Raw genomic sequence first — 17,412 nt, 5'->3', positions numbered from 1 at the left:
AGTAGTGACAGGGGTCAGCCAGTAGTGACAGGGGTCAGCCAGTAGTGACAGGGGTCAGCCAGTAGTGACAGGGGTCAGCCAGTAGTGACAGGGGTCAGCCAGTAGTGACAGGGGTCAGCCAATGGTGACAGGGGTCAGCCAGTGGTGACAGTGTCAGCCAGTAGTGACAGGGGTCAGCCAGTGGTGACAGTGTCAGCCAGTGGTGACAGGGGTCAGCCAGTAGTGACAGTGTCAGCCAGTAGTGACAGTGTCAGCCAGTGGTGACTGTGTTGGCCAGTAGGCAGAACGTCAGCCAGTAGACAGAGCATCGGCCAGTAGAGACAGCGTCGGCCAGTAGACAGAGCGTTAGCCAGTAGAGACAGCGTTGGCCAGTAGACAGAGCGTTGGCCAGTAGAGACAGCGTCGGCCAGTAGACAGAGCGTGGGCCAGTAGAGACAGCGTCGGCCAGTAGACAGAGCTTCGGCCAGTAGAGACAGCATTGGCCAGTAGACAGAGCGTTGGCCAGTAGAGACAGCGTCGGCCAGTAGACAGAGCGTCGGCCAGTAGAGACAGCATTGGCCAGTAGACAGAGCGTCGGCCAGTAAAGACAGTGTCGGCCAGTAGACAGAGCGTCGACCAGTAAAGACAGTGTCGGCCAGTAGAGACAGTGACACTTAACAGATGTGTTTTGGGTATCTGAGACTGGGATTTTCAAAGTAGGAATGAGGCTCTAAGGATATAAGTAACAAGACAAGAGGTTAATTCATGTGTGGCAACAGTGAAATTACAACAACAGGACTTAATAATTTGCAATTTATGCGTGATCTCTTCCTTCTGTTTCTCTCCTATCATTCCCCACATGTATATAATGAAACAGTCCTTATATGTTGGCATGTTCCAGTGGTTATTTCATCAGATATGTAATAGCAACTAAGTACTGTATGTAGAGTTCCTTAAACTATATTTAAAATGATTTATTAAATTTCTATTTGTGTTTGAGGATGGTTGAACTTCTCTGGTGAAGATTACATTTGAGGCTAACACAAAGAGTCAAATGTTGGCAGCAGAATAATGGCATTAATAAGTTCATGGTTATTTTACAAATTATTATTATTGATATTCAAGTATGTTTTTATTCTAGTTATAATCATTATAGTAATTAGTTGTAGTTTATGATATTATTAAAGTATATAACTCACTCCTCTCTCTCTCTCTTTTTTGTTCTACCTGTCTGCTATGTTGTTTGACTGGCTCTCTAGAAGGTAATGTTTTGTTGTGTGGAGCATGTAAGTTGTGAGATCACTAGGCCAGATCTCTGCCGCACCTTGTGGTCTTCATCACCTCTCCCCAACCACATCATCGTGCATCTCTCCACCACACACACTTGATATGTCTCTTACCAAACTTGTAATAATTTACAAGCATCAACATTTATTGTTATTGTGTGAAAGGCTCATGTTGCAACCACCGGTAGCTTGACTTACTTCATAACAATATAATTATTATTTATATATGGTATATAATTACTCCACTTGTGTTAAAGAGAGATCTGGTTTATTTTTCTCAAGCTTTTTCGTATTCCTTGGTTTATGCTTCTATAGAATAGACCTATTTATTAAGACAATAATCAAATAAATAGCATGGTTAACCAAAGAGTTTTTAAGTGATTTGGGCACTTGCCTTTTTCATTGTGAATAATGAGCTTTTAAATCTAACATCCTTTATATGTGTTTTTGACTTATGCCAGCCAATTCTTTCACAATAATAATTTATAATTTTGTTGTGGGCTTTAAAATTTGGCTTTAGAATTTAATCGATTTAGTAAACTGATGGAAAAGTTTTACATAATTTCCAGTTATTTTCTTTATATTTGAGATCAAAATGTTTCATACAGGAGTGAGTTAATACTAGCCATAATGTGAGACATGTGTTTTGCTTGATGGCACTACTGTACTTATATAATTGTGCATTTCAGTGGTGTTGTTTTTGTTTTGGAGAAATTTGAAGACTTAATCTTGTAAAATACTGTACTGTGAATGCACATACTGTACAATACTCCAAACTCAGCTGTGCTCTCTCCTGATAATAACCTTACCTTCTGGACGTTATTTTAAATGTCTTTATTGTTGTACAGGTATACGTATTATAAAAATTAAGTGAAAACTTTGTGAAGGCAAGCATATTACACGCTGTAATGACTGGGTTCTCACAGAAAGCCTGCAATTGCACTGTGCACTTGCAATAGCCTACGTTGAGTTACTCAGAGAGCGAACAACACGATATCGATATGCCAGTGGCCGAGATACTAACAGGAAGTAATGATCTCTTCCACCATGATATCATAATCTTGCAATCTTAGGGAATATCATTCATATATTGTACAAGTTGTGAAGCAGCTCTACCCTTGAGATGGTGTCAAGAATTATTAAGTGTGTAAGGGAGTTTGTGTGAGAGTAGTAAGGGAGAAAAATGGTATGATTGAAAGCTATGTAACAAAATACTAGTTTATTACAGAAACATAAACACTATTACACATTGTTCCTTTATGTTACAAGAGAGTATCATTGTCACAAAAACTAAACAAGCACACTTGGTAGGACATGGTCCAGCGGGGCTCCAGTGTGTAATGAGAACTTAGTCTCTGCCACTTGCAACAGACAACAGAATGATTCTAACTGAACACAGTTATGATAACTTTCCTTGGCACTGGTAAAAACAAGGGAAATTTACTGGTATACAGCTGTATACTCATACCTGCTTCATGGGGTTTCTGGGAGTTTTTCTACTCCCCAAGCCCGGCCCGTAGCCAGGTTTGACTTGTGAGAGCTTGAGGTTGTTGCTTGGAGGGCCCACAGGCCCAAATATCCACACAGCCCGGTTGGTCCGGCACTTATTTTAGAAAACAATCTAGTTTTTTCTTGAAGATGTCCATGGTTGTTCCCGCAATATTTCTTAAACTCGCTGGGAGGATAATAACACATTTGTCAGACAAAAATGCAAGTGATGCAGAATATATATATATCTTTGAAAGTGGATTATCATCACTTAATTGGTGGAGTTCTTTCAGTAGGTTGTGAGACTTCGGTTTCTATTGAAGTAAGCAGTGGTTTGTTCGACTTGCTGACTTTCTGGTGCTTCCGTGGTGAAGTGACATAAAAAAGTATTACAGCTTCCTGCACCTGCTGTGAGGGAAGGCTAGGTTCTGACGCTGGTCCCTAGTAGGTCAATAGAATTCCTTGACTAATTCGACCTAGTAGATGGTACCATATCAGTACTGTATATAGTAGCTTCAGGGAGCCGCACGGAGGTCCCCCAGGAAATATCTTATACAGTTAAATGCATTCTCTCGTTGGTACAAGTTTAATTTTTGGATTGTTTTATCAAGAGGAGTAAAAAATAATATAAAGTACTGCATAAGTGTATAGTAGTTAAATCCTTCCTGCACGAAATATGCATAAGGCAAGTTGAGACTTGTTGGCTAGTGACACACACACTCTACTTCTCAGGAGGATTGCTAATTAAGTTTTTTTTTGTACAGTTAGCTATACAGTCAGTTATGCAAAGGAAGGAACATAATGCAGAAGAAGTGCTACTAAAATTGTACAGGTTGTAGAAGACAAGATATTCCACATGCTAGCTGAAGACCCTGCGCCTGACAATCCAGGGTGTGATGATGATGCCATAATGCAACAACTAAATGAAAACTAAAAAAAAAAAAAAAAATAAAAGGCGAGACGGTGACAATTTTGACACTTCTTCTAAGGACTGGAGTATCTGAGAATAGAGCAAGAACTTCCCTGTGCAAGTAACTGTATGATACATAAAGCTAAGCATTTAATAAAAGAGCCTGTGATGTTGTCACCACTAATCCTAAGCCAGGAAGGAGCTTGACCCCAGATATTGTTGAGACTGTGAAGAACTTTCACTGCAATGATCATGTCAGCAGAATAATTCCTGACTAGAAGGACTTTGTGACAGAAGAGGTAGTGCAAACGAGCACATTCAGAAGGAGGCAAGTCTTAAAGAAACTTGCAAAAGTGTATGCTCACTTCCAACAATCATATCCTGGTGTGAAGATTAGCTTTTAAAATTTCATTCAAAAAACATTGTGTTCTTGTGGGAGCAAGTGGTACACACACACTATATGTGTTTGTGTTTTACATCAGAATGTGAAATTGTTAATGGAAAGGTGCAAATTAAACAGCTAATGGAAAACCAGGATATTCATCTATCTGCTTACCACCATTACCTGGCAAATATGATGTGCAACCCACCCAAAGTAGAATGTTTGTTCTAACACTGAAATTATTGTGTTGTGTAACTTTGCAGAAAATTATTGTTTCCTACTACAAAATGAAGATTTCCACTGGAGTAATTCCCAAGCCACAGTCCATCTACTTGCCATTTACTACAGAGAAACACCAGCAGGGAAATTGTCGTGTACAAACTTAGTAGTTATTTCAGCCTGTTCCCAACACAAGTCATACATTTACATTTCAAAAGCATCTCATTCAATTTCTAAAATAATTCATGCAAAACATATCTAAGATATATTATTTCTCAGATGCGTGTGCAGCCAAAAACAAAAACAGAAATAACTTTTCAGACTTTGTTCACCACAAAACTTGGTTTTGGGATCCCAGCTGAGTGGCACTTCTTTGCTCCTAGGGCAAGAACTCTTGTGATGGACTGGGTGGAACTGTGAAGAGACTGGCAGCTAGGGCAAGTTTACAATTTATCTATACTGATAAATTTACTCCAAGACATTTGTTCTGCTGGGTAAAAGACAATGTCAAGAAGATAAGCTTTGCCTATGTGTGTGTGTGTTAACAAGAAATAATGGAGAATGAGAAATTTCTACACACATGACCTGAAGAAACTTGGCCAGCACCTGTAACTCAAACTTTTCACGCTTTCATCCCAATAACGCAGAATTAATTACAGTAATAATAAAGGGGTTTGCTACAGAAACAACTTGTGAAGTGCAGCAAACAGATATTCAACATGAAACTTTATCTTTGGAAGAAATAAGTGGTTTTGTGACTTACATCTATAATGATGCCAGATGGTTTGGTTGTGTCGTGAATGTAAATACAACCGGACAGGAAGTTTTCTACAGCCCAATGACCAATCCCCATCATAATGTGTATCCTCACCAGCCAGACATATTGAACATTCTGATTGAAGAAGGTCTCGCTAAGGTTGATCCACGTACTGCAACTGGATGAACTTGCACATTAACATTGCAGACAGTCAAAAGCTCAGAAGAATCACTGCAGAGGAGAAGGCATTAACTTGTTACAATAAGTGGTGGTTATGCCTCCACACTCTGCTGGGGCATTGTGATCCACGGTCTCCATGCCAGTCAAGGGCATTGTCTCATTTGTCTGGTTCACAGTATGAATTTTGCGACTGTGTGGTATGTGTTGCAGAAGGTTTGGATTCTGCTTGGCTCTATATCTGGTTCCATTTGGACTGTTCTCCTGTGGTTCTCAGCGGGAAAGATTTGCTTTGGTCTCAGCATCTTTGGAGCTGGACTCCTCAGATTGCTCTGCTGGGTTCTCAGGATTGGTTCTCCTTGTGGTTCACGTTCAGGGTGTGTCCAGCATCTTTGCAGACAGTCTGTCCCATTTCCTGTCTGTCTCCTTGGAGTGAGCTGTTGATACCTCCTGTGGCTTTGTTGGACGTTTGGGACCTCTTCGCTTTGGCTTGGCGCCTCCCTCTTTTTTCAGCACCATTATCTAATCATGGGTCCATGCGGTAGTGCCTTCCAGCTGGACTGGTCAAGGTACGGGTTTGTTTGAATCCCCCCCCCCCCCCCATCTGGTCTGGCTATTGCTCCAGGTTCTGGCACGGTTGAAGTATCCATGGGGGGATTGTGAACCTTCTGTCTCCTTGACAGCCGCCCCAGCCTTGGTTATGTTGCTGCTTACTCTGTATCTAAACCCATTCATTTTTCTATGGCTCTGCGTCAGAGTTTTGGATCAGTGGCATGCTTTGCTGGTCTGTACTTCTCCACTCTAGATGTCTGGTCTTTTGACTCACGCGTTTGGCTTTCTTCTGGTATTGTGGTAGCCTTGATGGTGTCCCACACGCGGTCTTCCTCAGGGTGGCAGTATGGGTTTTGTGATGTTCATTCACCACTCTCTCCTTCATTGCTGTCTTTCATTTTCCATGTGGATCTTCTCTCTCTTCTGTCCTGGCTTTTCTCGGATCAGCATCTCGTGTCGCATAATATTGCTTCATGTTGTGTGACGCTGGCAGAGGGCTACAGCATGCTTTCAGGGTTGACACTTCCTCTTCTGTGTTTCACATGCTGTTGAGGATGTTGTTTCATCTCCAGCCTGTGCTGTGCCACCTGGGCTTGCTTGGTCTATGGCCCATGTTTTTTTTCCTTTCTCCCTGCTGCTTGATTTTGGTGGCCCCTTCTGTTTGGTTTGTTTCTTTTTACATTGCTGGGTTGCTGAGCCTTGTGCTTTCCTCCAGCTCCGGATCTCTGGCCTTTCACCCTGTTGGGCATTTTTTTCGTTTGCTTCAGGCTCCTTCTTTCCTGCTGGTGGAGATTAGCTCAGTTAGCCTGAGGCACCTGAGCGCCTGACAGCTGGGTGGACAGCGCTTCGGATTCGTAGTCCTGAGGTTCCGGGTTCGATCACCGATGGAGGCGGAGACAAATGGGAAAAATGTTTCTTTCACCCTGATGCCCCTGTTACCTAGCAGTAAATAGGTACCTGGGAGTTAAACAGCTGCTACGGGCTGCTTCCTGGGGGTGGAGGCCTGGTCGAGAACCGGGCCGCGGGGACACTAAGCCCCGAAATCGTCTCAAGATAACTCAAGATAGCCTCTGGGGCAGTCCATGCATTGTGGAGTTCATTAGTTTGGCTAGGGGTGCTTTATTTGTTGTCAGGTTGCTGCTTGTGATGCTGGCTGTGCCTTGGTGGCTGCCTTGTGAGTTGATCCAGTCCCTGGGTCCCCTGTTCCAAGGGTTTCCTTTCTCCGGTTGTCTGCAGTGTTTCTTTGTTTGCTAACCTGCTGTCTTTCCTCACGTCTGTTGTGTTCAGAGGTTTACCATTTTCTTGGCTGTCCTTACAACCCTGTCCTAGGCTGTTGTTCAGGCATAAGGGGTTTCCAGTCATCCTGTGTTTGGGTGGCCCTGTTTCCCATTGGGGTGCCTGAGCTTTGGTGACCTTGTGTGGTCTTGGCTCGGCTGGACTTCTCTTCTTCGTTGTCCCAGAAAACCAGCATTGAATATAATAAGATACCAATTTCTGGGTCAGCCCCAGTAGCTCTCCGACACCCTCCTTCTCTCCAGGTCGATGGTAGGTTTGCATCATTGTCAGGCTGAGGGTGGAGTATCTGCCTGACCTCTGGCTACCTTCCTCCTCCCTCGAAATGAGGAGGAAGGTGCGGCGAACGAGCTGGCACTAGTTTCATGAAATTTCTATCATTTATTTACATTGTTGTAGGCGTTCTATAGCCATTTCTGAAGGCTGTAGCGCCAGCAGTGGTTTGTTTTGCTTTGCTAACTTTCTGGGTGTCTTCCTTGGTGGTGGGGCCATAAATGAATAACTTATTATATAAATGTCACTGCTCCCTGTGTCTCTGTAAGGGAGCCAGATTCTGGCTCTTGGTCCCTGGTAGGCCATAGAACTCTGCACCTGATGGGACCTAGTAATATGACACACTATCAGAGATTCCTTCAGGAAGCCACCAGGGCTCGCCCAGAAATGGCCATTTCGTTACATACAATGCTTTTTTTGAGATATATACAAGAGTTGTTACATTCTTGTACAGCCACTAGTACGCGTAGCGTTTCGGGCAAGTCCTTAATCCTATGGTCCCTGGAATACGATCCCCTGCCGCGAAGAATCGTTTTTTCATCCAAGTACACATTTTACTGTTGTGTTAAACAGAGGCTACAGTTAAGGAATTGCGCCCAGTAAATCCTCCCCGGCCAAGATACGAACCCATGACATAGCGTTCGCGGAACGCCAGGCGAGTGTCTTACCACTACACCACGGAGACTGTAATTGCCAACCTAATAATTGCTAATAATTTTAATTGCCAACCCACTACCATGTTTAAAAAAACATAACCACTGAACTAGCATGTACAGTAACACTGTGCCTGTCCCTGGTTGTGGGGTATATAAGAGGTTATTTTCCCTGTGTGTTATTCTTACCAAAGTTGGTGTATAGGGTTCCTGAGTTACAGCAAGTATTTTTATTTCATATTGTCCACTGCTGTCCCTAAAGATTTTAATGTTCTTGCTAAATTTTTATTTAGTAGGGTTTTACTATTTGCCTGAAAAACATATCATTAGCTTATTTTGAATCAAACTCTTACTTCAATTAATTTCTGGGGGGAGTCCCTTCAGCTCCCCGGAGCTTACTAAGCTGAGATGCTAATGTCATCAGTCATGTGTATGGAGTTCTGTGGGCTTACCAGTGACCACGAGCCAGAACTTGGGCCCCCTCAGAGGCATGGGGAGGAATGGTCTATAGAAACCCCCATGTGGTTGGAAGCATTCTATGTCTGCCATCAACCGGGTCAGGCACCCAGAAAGGTAAGCATCCCAAAATGAACCCCTATTCTGGTGAAAATTTTGCTACCAAAAGCTGAAAAAAGTGGATAGAACTCCCCTAAAAGAAACGAGTAAATGAGCATGACATCACACGTCACTGACCGCTGTCTGCGCAGCTCCCCCTCCCCAGGAGGGGAAAAGGGGGGGGGGAGCCTCAGACCCCTGCACCGGCTATCCACCCTTCAGTTCTAAGGCTGATGCTAGAGGCAGAGGTTGTGTGCTTGGCTCCAGAGTTTCCAGCACTGTGCTTTGAGTGTGGTGGCTGTCTTATAGGGTGTGAGATCCAGGGGTTATTCTACAGTACTCGGGCTGCATGCGCCTAGGGTTATTGTCCCTAGGTGGTTACCTACCTTGAGGTGCTTCCGGGGCTTAGCGTCCCCGCGGCCCGGTCGTCGACCAGGCCTCCTGGTTTCCGGACTGATCAACCAGGCTGTTGGACGCGGCTGCTCGCAGCCTGACGTATGAGTCACAGCCTGGTTGATCAGGTATCCTTTGGAGGTGCTTATCCAGTTCTCTCTTGAACACTGTGAGGGGCCGGCCAGTTATGCCCCTTATGTGTAGTGGAAGCGTGTTGAACAGTCTCGGACCTCTGATGTTGATAGAGTTCTCTCTCAGAGTACCAGTTGCACCTCTGTTTTTCAACAGGGGTATTCTGCACATCCTGCCATGTCTTCTGGTCTCATGTGATGTGCCCTGTAAGTACTGCCCTTGGAGCTTGGGGCCACCTTCCACAAGTTCCTCTGGGCCTGCCTCTGCTGGGCCATTTTACTGGTCAGTTTTTCGGCCACCTTTTGGGTGCTTGGGGTTTTTGTCTTCCTGGTTTGCCTTAGGGTAAGAGGCAGTTTGCACTGGTGCAGGGTGCAGGGTACTGCGCAGTTTGTTTTCACCATAGGGAGCCGGTCAGCCAAGCGGACAGCACGCGGGACTTGTGATCCTGTGGTCCTGGGTTCGATCCCAGGCGCCGGCGAGAAACAATGGGCAGAGTTTCTTTCACCCTATGCCCCTGTTACCTAGCAGTAAATTAGGTACCTGGGTGTTAGTCAGCTGTCACGGGCTACTTCCTGGGGGTGGAGGCCTGGTCGAGGACCGGGCCGCGGGGACACTAAAAGCCCCGAAATCATCTCAAGATAACTTCAAGATAACCATTCACAGCGGCCGGCTCTGTTCCTTGGGGTATGTTTTCCTCTTGCAGGGTTTTATTTTTCTTTGTGTTTTTGCCTCGTGGGGGTCTGCCTTGTATGCCCCCTTTGTGCCTGACCTGTGCACGGTTCTTTTCTAGTGGTGCCCCCTGCTAGGTCCCCGTGAGTGTACACGTCCCTGGGGTTCAGCTTTTAGATAGTTGCTTGGTATTTGTGGGCACTGGTTAACAGTACCCTGCCTGGGTGTACCAGGGCGTGAGTTAAGTTAAGCACTCAGGACCCTGGGAATCCCCTTAGGGGCGTGTGGGTCCAATGGATGTGTCCCCGGAGCCCCCCCCTCGCTTCATACGAGGTTGCTCGATCGCCTTGACTCAGGGTGACCCTCACAGTTTTTGCCTCCGTCACATTGCCTGTTGGGTCGGTGATACTTTCGCCCTGGAGTCCTGCGAGTTCTGTTGCTTGCTTTTGACTCAGTTTACCCAATCTCATGATGATATTCTAAGGATACAGGCAGTGCAGGTGTTGCATGTGTGTTTTAGGTTGTTGCAACACGCTAGGTTGGTTGGTCCTGGGATGCTCACTTGGAGCATCTGGGTGAGCACCCAGATGCTCCAAGGCTGCCCCGTTTTGCCTATAGAGATTCGGACTTGGGGGTGGGGGACACTTCGACCTTGGTTCAGTCTGCGCCCCCTCGTCCTTCCTCTGTTTTGGTTCGTTCTGCCCCCCCCCCCCCTGCTTCCGACTTTGAAGCGTCTAAGGGTTTCGGAGTCGGGGCAGGGTTTAGATGGTCTTGAGTCTCGGGAGATGCCCCTTCTGGTGTGGTGACGGAGGCATTCGAGTCTGATCTCCCTACCAAAGCCTCTAGGCCTGCCTGAGCCTATATAGCCTCTATCCTATATACAGAACATATACGGCACGCATAGATGTGATAAAGCACCTAAATTATTGGGCTCGTCTCAAAGCTCTCCAAATGTACTCACTAGAAAGGAGACGAGAGAGATACCAAATAATATACAAATGGAAAATACTGGAAGGCCAGGTCCCTAATCTACACAGTAAAATAACAATGTACTGGAGTCTGGGGCTCCCCCTTCCCCCACCTGGGGAGGGGGGAGCTGCCCAGACAGCGGCGCTGCGTTGTATGACATCATGCTCATTTGCTCATTTCTTTTAGGGAAGTTCTATCCACTTGTTTGGCTTTTGGTAGCAAAATTTTCACGAGAATAGGGGTTTATTTTTGGGATGCTTACCTTTCTGGGTGCTTGACCCGGTCGATAGCAGACATAGAATACTTCCAACCACATGGGGGTTTCTATAGACCATTGCTTCCCATGCCTCTCTGAGGGGGGGCCAAATTCTGGCTCGTGGTCCCCGATAGGCCCACAGAACTCCATACAAATGACTGATGCTAAAGTCTGACAATATTATATTGGCCTAATAAGCTCCAGGGAGCTTCCGGGTCTCACCCAGAAAATGGTGTTTCATTACATTCAACGCTGGTTTTTCTGTATATTATACACAATCATGAATATAATTATTATTATTTGAGATTTTCTCAGATTTCTTCCACTTTTCAGGAAGCAAGCAATCCTCCCAAAGGTGGCCATACTATCAAGCCCAATGAACCTCCTCGAAAATCTATCAGCAGTTGGTTAGCCAAGTGTACCATCCTATGATCTCACTTGCCGTGTTTTATAGTCTCATTGTGGCCATTTTCTGGCCTTGGCCATCAAGGCTAATTTATGGCCAAGAAATGTATGAGTGTGATTTTCCTGTGATTGTTGCAGCTCTGATGAAGACAAATTACAAACTTTGTGCACTCAGATGAAATTATCGATAACATCTGGCTGAGCCAGTGAGTCAAGGTCCATGACATGTGATCGAACACTTGATGAGTAATTCTCTTGGTTGGCACATAATAAGCAAAATATTATACAAATAGTTATTAGAAAGCTATGCGATGCTGCATTATGATTATTGTTAAAGAAAATGAATGGTAAGTTGTAAATTACTGTACTACCAAAGTTTGACCACAGTTCCCTGTTGCCACAATATCTTTAGTATGTCAGGCATTTTCATGTGTATCTGTTCTTGCTATGCATCTGTGATTAGTAGACTTGTTTGTGTATGTGACTTTATAGTAACATATACCTGGTAGGTTTATACCACTATCTTCATAGAATTCAATCTCCACTTTTCATTATTTTCACTAGGAATTATAAATTTATATCACAGATTCTGCATATAGCACAATATCCATCCATAAAGTACATAGTGTCATCAACTGGCTCGTGTGCTAACTGTATTTTGCTCCTCAGATTTTCTGTATAGTTAGTCTTAATTAATGTCCTGTCACCATAGTTTCATTTAATTCGTATTTATTTAATATTAAAAAGATATAAAATGAATGGATTTCTGCTAATTTGTTAGAAATTTTGTAAATGGAGACCACATTATCTAGGATATAAGTGTTTGATCAAATTTCTAAATTGTATTAACAAATAAATTAATTTCATCATGAAATATGTAGTTATGAATGATTTTGTACATAACCTTATGAAAATAATGTTTGAATATTATAAGCTGTTAATATTCTATGCAGAAGAGAATAATAGTGGGACTTCCAATAACTTTTGAACCTGACTCACGCTGGAGACGTTTGTTCAGTCTACGGTGCTCTGCCAAAATTTTGCTTGGTGCAGGAGTTATGTGTGATGCCAGTTGTCGTGATGAAGATGCGCTTGCATGTATTACATACCAATGAAATTATTAATTTTTTCAACATTTATTTTATTTCATTGTTGCTAGATTTAGTTTAAGCTTGTTTTTGGCTTGTGATTACACTTTTGAATCTTTTTTTTTCATAAGTATTACAATTTTCTAATGCAGTTGTATTGTTTATTTTCACAGTTGAATTAATGTCAAGTGTGATGCAATCAAACCTTGCACTTACAGCCACTTCACATTCTATACTTTGTGTATAGGAGAGTCCACCAGTTTTTCAAAATATTTTGCCAGCTTTCCTAAACTAATGCTGGTACATTTGAAGTTGAATTTCATGCCAGTTTTGTTATATAAGGCGATGCTCTACATTTTGAGTATTCAAGCGTGATATTTAATTTTCAGTCACTGCTCTTACCATTCTTACTTACTGTATGAGCTCGCTTAGCCAGAGTATATAGGAAGGACCCCCGTCTGATAAACCAGACATCCCGATAAGAACTATTTCTTCCTGGGAAAGCCCAAAAATAAACATATTCACAATTATTTGTATCACAACCAACATAATTTGATTTTTCACACGCACCCACTACAATTAAAATGTATACCAGTACTGTAATTTAAAACAGAAACTTCAGCTTATCTCGTTTTTAGTTCGTCTTCTTGATTGATACTACACATCTTGAAATAGTAATTCTTGAAAATTTGTTACATAAACTAACACAACACTAAAATTACTGTACAATACATGAGCTTGGCAAAAGGTAAATTTTGACTGCCAGCGGCTAAACCATCACTGGTTGAAGGCTCTTGGCTGTCTGGTGAGGCTTCACTGGTTGAAGGTCCTCGGTTTGTGTGTGAGGCTTCAGTGGTTGAAAAGTCTTGGCTTGCTGTTTTTATCAAATAAGACTCAACTTTTGTTTGCCTCCTGTGTTCATTGGCCTCTCTTGTTATTAGCTCTTTGGTTCACCTCACGTACTGATACAAGTTTCCAACTTCTAGATTAGCACAGTTGGATGAAAAATTAACACGTCAAGAGAAGACATAAGTAAACTGTACTTGGTTGTCTGAGGGGTTGTTAGCACAACCTTCTTTCTCTTAACACCTCAAGGACGATTGCTGCTGCTACCAAACATTATCTTCGCAAAAATTATCGAAGTTACTATGATAATTTATAGTAATTTCTAGTAAGATAAATAACTTTTTTAAAACTATACTATATAAGAAAATGTCTCGCTAATGGCACGACACTCAACATGAAGGTTGAGAGCACGTGACCTGTTTAGCTTGAGCAGGCCTGGACAGTGCAGGCCTGTTATGTAGGCTGCCAGGCAGAAAAATTACATTTTTAGCAGGAAACTACATTCTTCAACCTGTACACATAGTTTTTAAGAAGTGTTTCTTACAATATTAGAAAATATTTCTTTAGTTTTATACTGTAATGAATTGTTTTAACATAATTTTTGGTTATTCTATACAGTACAGATCATATGCCCCTCATCACACCCCAGGCAGTCCCTTCTGACTTTCCTCTCTCTCCAGCCACCCTTATCCTGAAACCATCCTCTCTCCATCCACCCTTATCCTGAAACCATCCTCTCTCCAGCCACCCTTATCCTGAAACCATCCTCTCTCCAGCCACCCTTATCCTGAAACCATCCTCTCTCCAGCCACCCTTATCCTGAAACCATCCTCTCTCCAGCCACCCTTATCCTGAAACCATCCTCTCTCCAGCCACCCTTATCCTGAAACCATCCTCTCTCTAGCCACCCTTATCCTGAAACCATCCTCTCTCCAGCCACCCTTATCCTGAAACCGCCCACCCCACCACCTCTCATCCTCTTGAATTCTATTGACCCTGACATGCCTATGTCCATCCTGTAACCTAGACCAGCGGTCATCAACCTTTCGAAGCTCAAGGATCACCGAATTCATAATTTTAAATCCCACGGACCACTAATATGAATCCTGCAGTCCACCAAATGAGAAATGATAGTTGGTTATTAAAGAAAACAATTTTATGCCATTAAATATAACAGTTAAAGAAAATACATACATGCAATACACAAATAAAATTGTCTCGCAGTCCACTGGTGATCTGCGGACTACCGGTTGGCGACTGCTGCGCTAGACTATTACCCAGTGCCAACTTTGGTGAGGCTAGCGGAAGTGTCTGGGCCTCCAACATTGGACAGACAGACATACACACATTATATTCTCTCTTATAGATATAAATAGATTTGGATTATAGAATAGTGCAAATTACTGTATAGTATCCAAAATTTTGCTGAACACACTATCCTTGTTAAGCTGAAAGTGCAAAGTTCATCTGTATCACATGTTCATTTGGCTTATGTGAAAAATTTGCAAGTTATGTTGGGCTGAGAGGGTTGTCTCATTTTGCTGTAGGTTATCTGTTCCAAAAATCTCTGCTTTTGGTTTCACTAGCACTACAGTGAGCTAGTTTGCTTGTTGCTCTTTTTGCTGTTGGTATCATTGTCACTTTCAAAGAGTTTCATTACTCTTTGTGGTTTGATTTTACCTGAAATAACTTTATGTACTCATGCAAGTTTATATGTAACAACCTATATACTGTATACTCCTGTAGTTATTGTTTATTGACTTGAAAACAAATAACAGAACTGTGAAAAGTAACATCAGTCATTTTGCTACCAACAGAGAAGTGCTCATTTATCATGAAACCAAGCCATCAGCTTTCCTCTAATTCTTTTTTATGTGATAAAGCTGTTATGTGTATTCTTTACACATAGGAGGGAGTTTTACATAGTTTCACATAGTTTTAGGGAGGAAGTTGTGATTTTTGTTAAATGACAAATCTTTTGTGTAAAGATACTGATTAGGAAAAAGCAATACAGCATGTGTAATAAATATTGTAATAAATATATTAGTGCATAAATGTACATATCAAGTGTTTTCTATTTTGTAATTATAATTACTAGGGATTATATTTGACAATGAAAATTTTGTATAATTAAAATTGTATTGAGGACTTTAAGAAAGAAATTTTGTTTTTTTATATGTCCAGTTATCATCCCAAAGTTAAGTTAAGGTTCATTATTGATAAGAATATTTTTTTACCCCATGATCTGAACCTTCGAAGACTTATAAATTTACTTTTCTGGAGGGAGTTCCTTGTGGCTTTCTGAAGCTACAATCACTGATGGTATACAATCTATTAGGTCACAGCCATGGAGTTGTGTAGGCCTACTGGATACTAGCACCAGAATTTGGCCCCCCCTCACAGAGGTGCACGGAGCAGTGACATTTATACATTTATTGATGCTACCACCCGGGAAGACACCCAGACAATCAGTAGTACAAAACAAACCACTGCTGGATTCAGATGAGACCACAGGATCGGGAACTGATGAAACAACTTCCCCCAACAATGTAAACAATAAAAATCTCTTCAAACTAGCTCAGTGTTCGTTTGCACCACCACCTTTTACACTCATTTGGCCAATGAGGGAAGGCCGCTTCCGGTCAGCCAGCTGCACCACCCTCATTTTTGTGCTCTTGTGTGTAGTGTGTGTGCCTGCTTGCCTCTCTGCTGCTTGCACTCCAGTGTTTCACTATTACAGCTACATCGTGATTTTTGTCTCTGCGGGAGTTCTGTACACTGCAGTGTTGTGTGAGTCTGGACATCATGAGTGCTTGGAGCTAGATGTGCACCGAGTTATTTTGTGTGTGTGTGTGTTCCATAGTGCTGCTTTTGCTCTTCAGGATTCTCTTCCCTGGGGAGGTCGGGTGTCACTACCTTAGGAGTTCTTGCTTGTGGTGGCCTTCGCCCAGGGTTATCTCGAAATGATTTCGAGGCTTAGCGTCTCCGCGGTCCGGTCCTCAACCAGGCCTCCTTTTTTGTTACTCAGCCCCAGGAAGCAGCCCATAGCAGCTGTCTAACTCCCAGGTACCTATTTACTGCTAGGTAATAGGGGCATCAGGGTGAAAGAAATATTTTGCCCATTTGTCTCCGCCTCCACCGGGAAACGAACCCAGAACCTCAAGACTACGAATCCGAAGCGCTGTCCACCCAGCTGTCAGGGTGAGTCAAGTGTTTTCAGATTTTCCTTTCTTTACTCAGGTTGGATGTGACATTGGCTGGCTTGGGGTGCACTGGGTATTTGCATGCTACACTATAGCACACCAAGATAGGCCTTTGTAACCACAGGAACCAGGCTATGTTAGCTATCTCCCTACCTACCTACCTACCTTGTGTAGCTTCCAGGGATCAATGGTCCCCACGGCCCAGTCTCTGCTTCCGGTTGGTCATCTGGTCAAGCAAGCTGTTGGACACGGCTGCTTGCAGCCTGATGTATGAATCATAGTAAGGTTGATCATGTATTCTTTGGAGGAGTTTGTCGTTCTATCTTGAACACTGAGAGGCCGGCCAGTTATGCTCCTTACATGTAGCGTGAGTGTTGAAAAGTCTTGGGCCCTTGATGTTGATAGCGTTCTCTCTCAGCATACTTATTACACTTCTTTTCAACAGGGTATTTTGCACATCCTGCCATGCCTACTGGTCTCATGTGATGTTATACCTGTGTTCATATTTAGGACCAGTCCTCTAATATCTTCCACATGTAGATTATTATGTACAGTATCTCGTCTACGCTCTAGAGAATACAGATTTAGAACTTTTCATTTACAGTATCCCAATAATTAAGATGACTTATGGAGTGGATTCTAGTGGTAAAGGATCTTTGCAGGCTCTCTAGGTCAGCAATTTCTCTGGCTCTGAATAGGGCTGTTAGAGTGCAACAATATTCCACTCTAGAGAGCACTAGTGTCTTGAAAAGTATCATCACTGGTATGGCATCCCTTGTTTGGAAGGTTCTTGTTATCCTCCCTGTCATTTTCTTGCAGTTGTCACAGCTACTTTATTGTGTTATATAAAGTTAAGGTCTAAGGACATGATTACTCCTAGATCCTTTACATTGCTTTTTCGTTCTATAGTGTAATTTGATTCCATTT

General features: G+C 42.9%; 1 protein-coding gene across 1 annotated transcript in view; it reads left to right on the top strand.

Moving 5' to 3' along the window:
* Rab8 (RAS oncogene family member Rab8) overlaps positions 1-15,444 on the top strand; it is a 40,464-nt gene extending 25,020 nt beyond the window's left edge. Inside the window, exon 5 of the mRNA XM_045751537.2 lies at positions 11,277-15,444. Within this exon, the coding sequence (XP_045607493.1) occupies positions 11,277-11,375 (99 nt within the window). The 3' untranslated portion in view covers positions 11,376-15,444. The remainder of the gene's footprint in view (positions 1-11,276) is intronic.
* The last annotated feature ends 1,968 nt before the right edge of the window (positions 15,445-17,412 follow it).

This window comes from Procambarus clarkii, chromosome 23 (assembly GCF_040958095.1).
Source record: "Procambarus clarkii isolate CNS0578487 chromosome 23, FALCON_Pclarkii_2.0, whole genome shotgun sequence".
Taxonomy (NCBI): Eukaryota; Metazoa; Arthropoda; class Malacostraca; order Decapoda; family Cambaridae; genus Procambarus; species Procambarus clarkii.
Note: the sequence above shows the minus strand (reverse complement) of the source record. Positions and strands in the feature narration are given on the sequence as shown.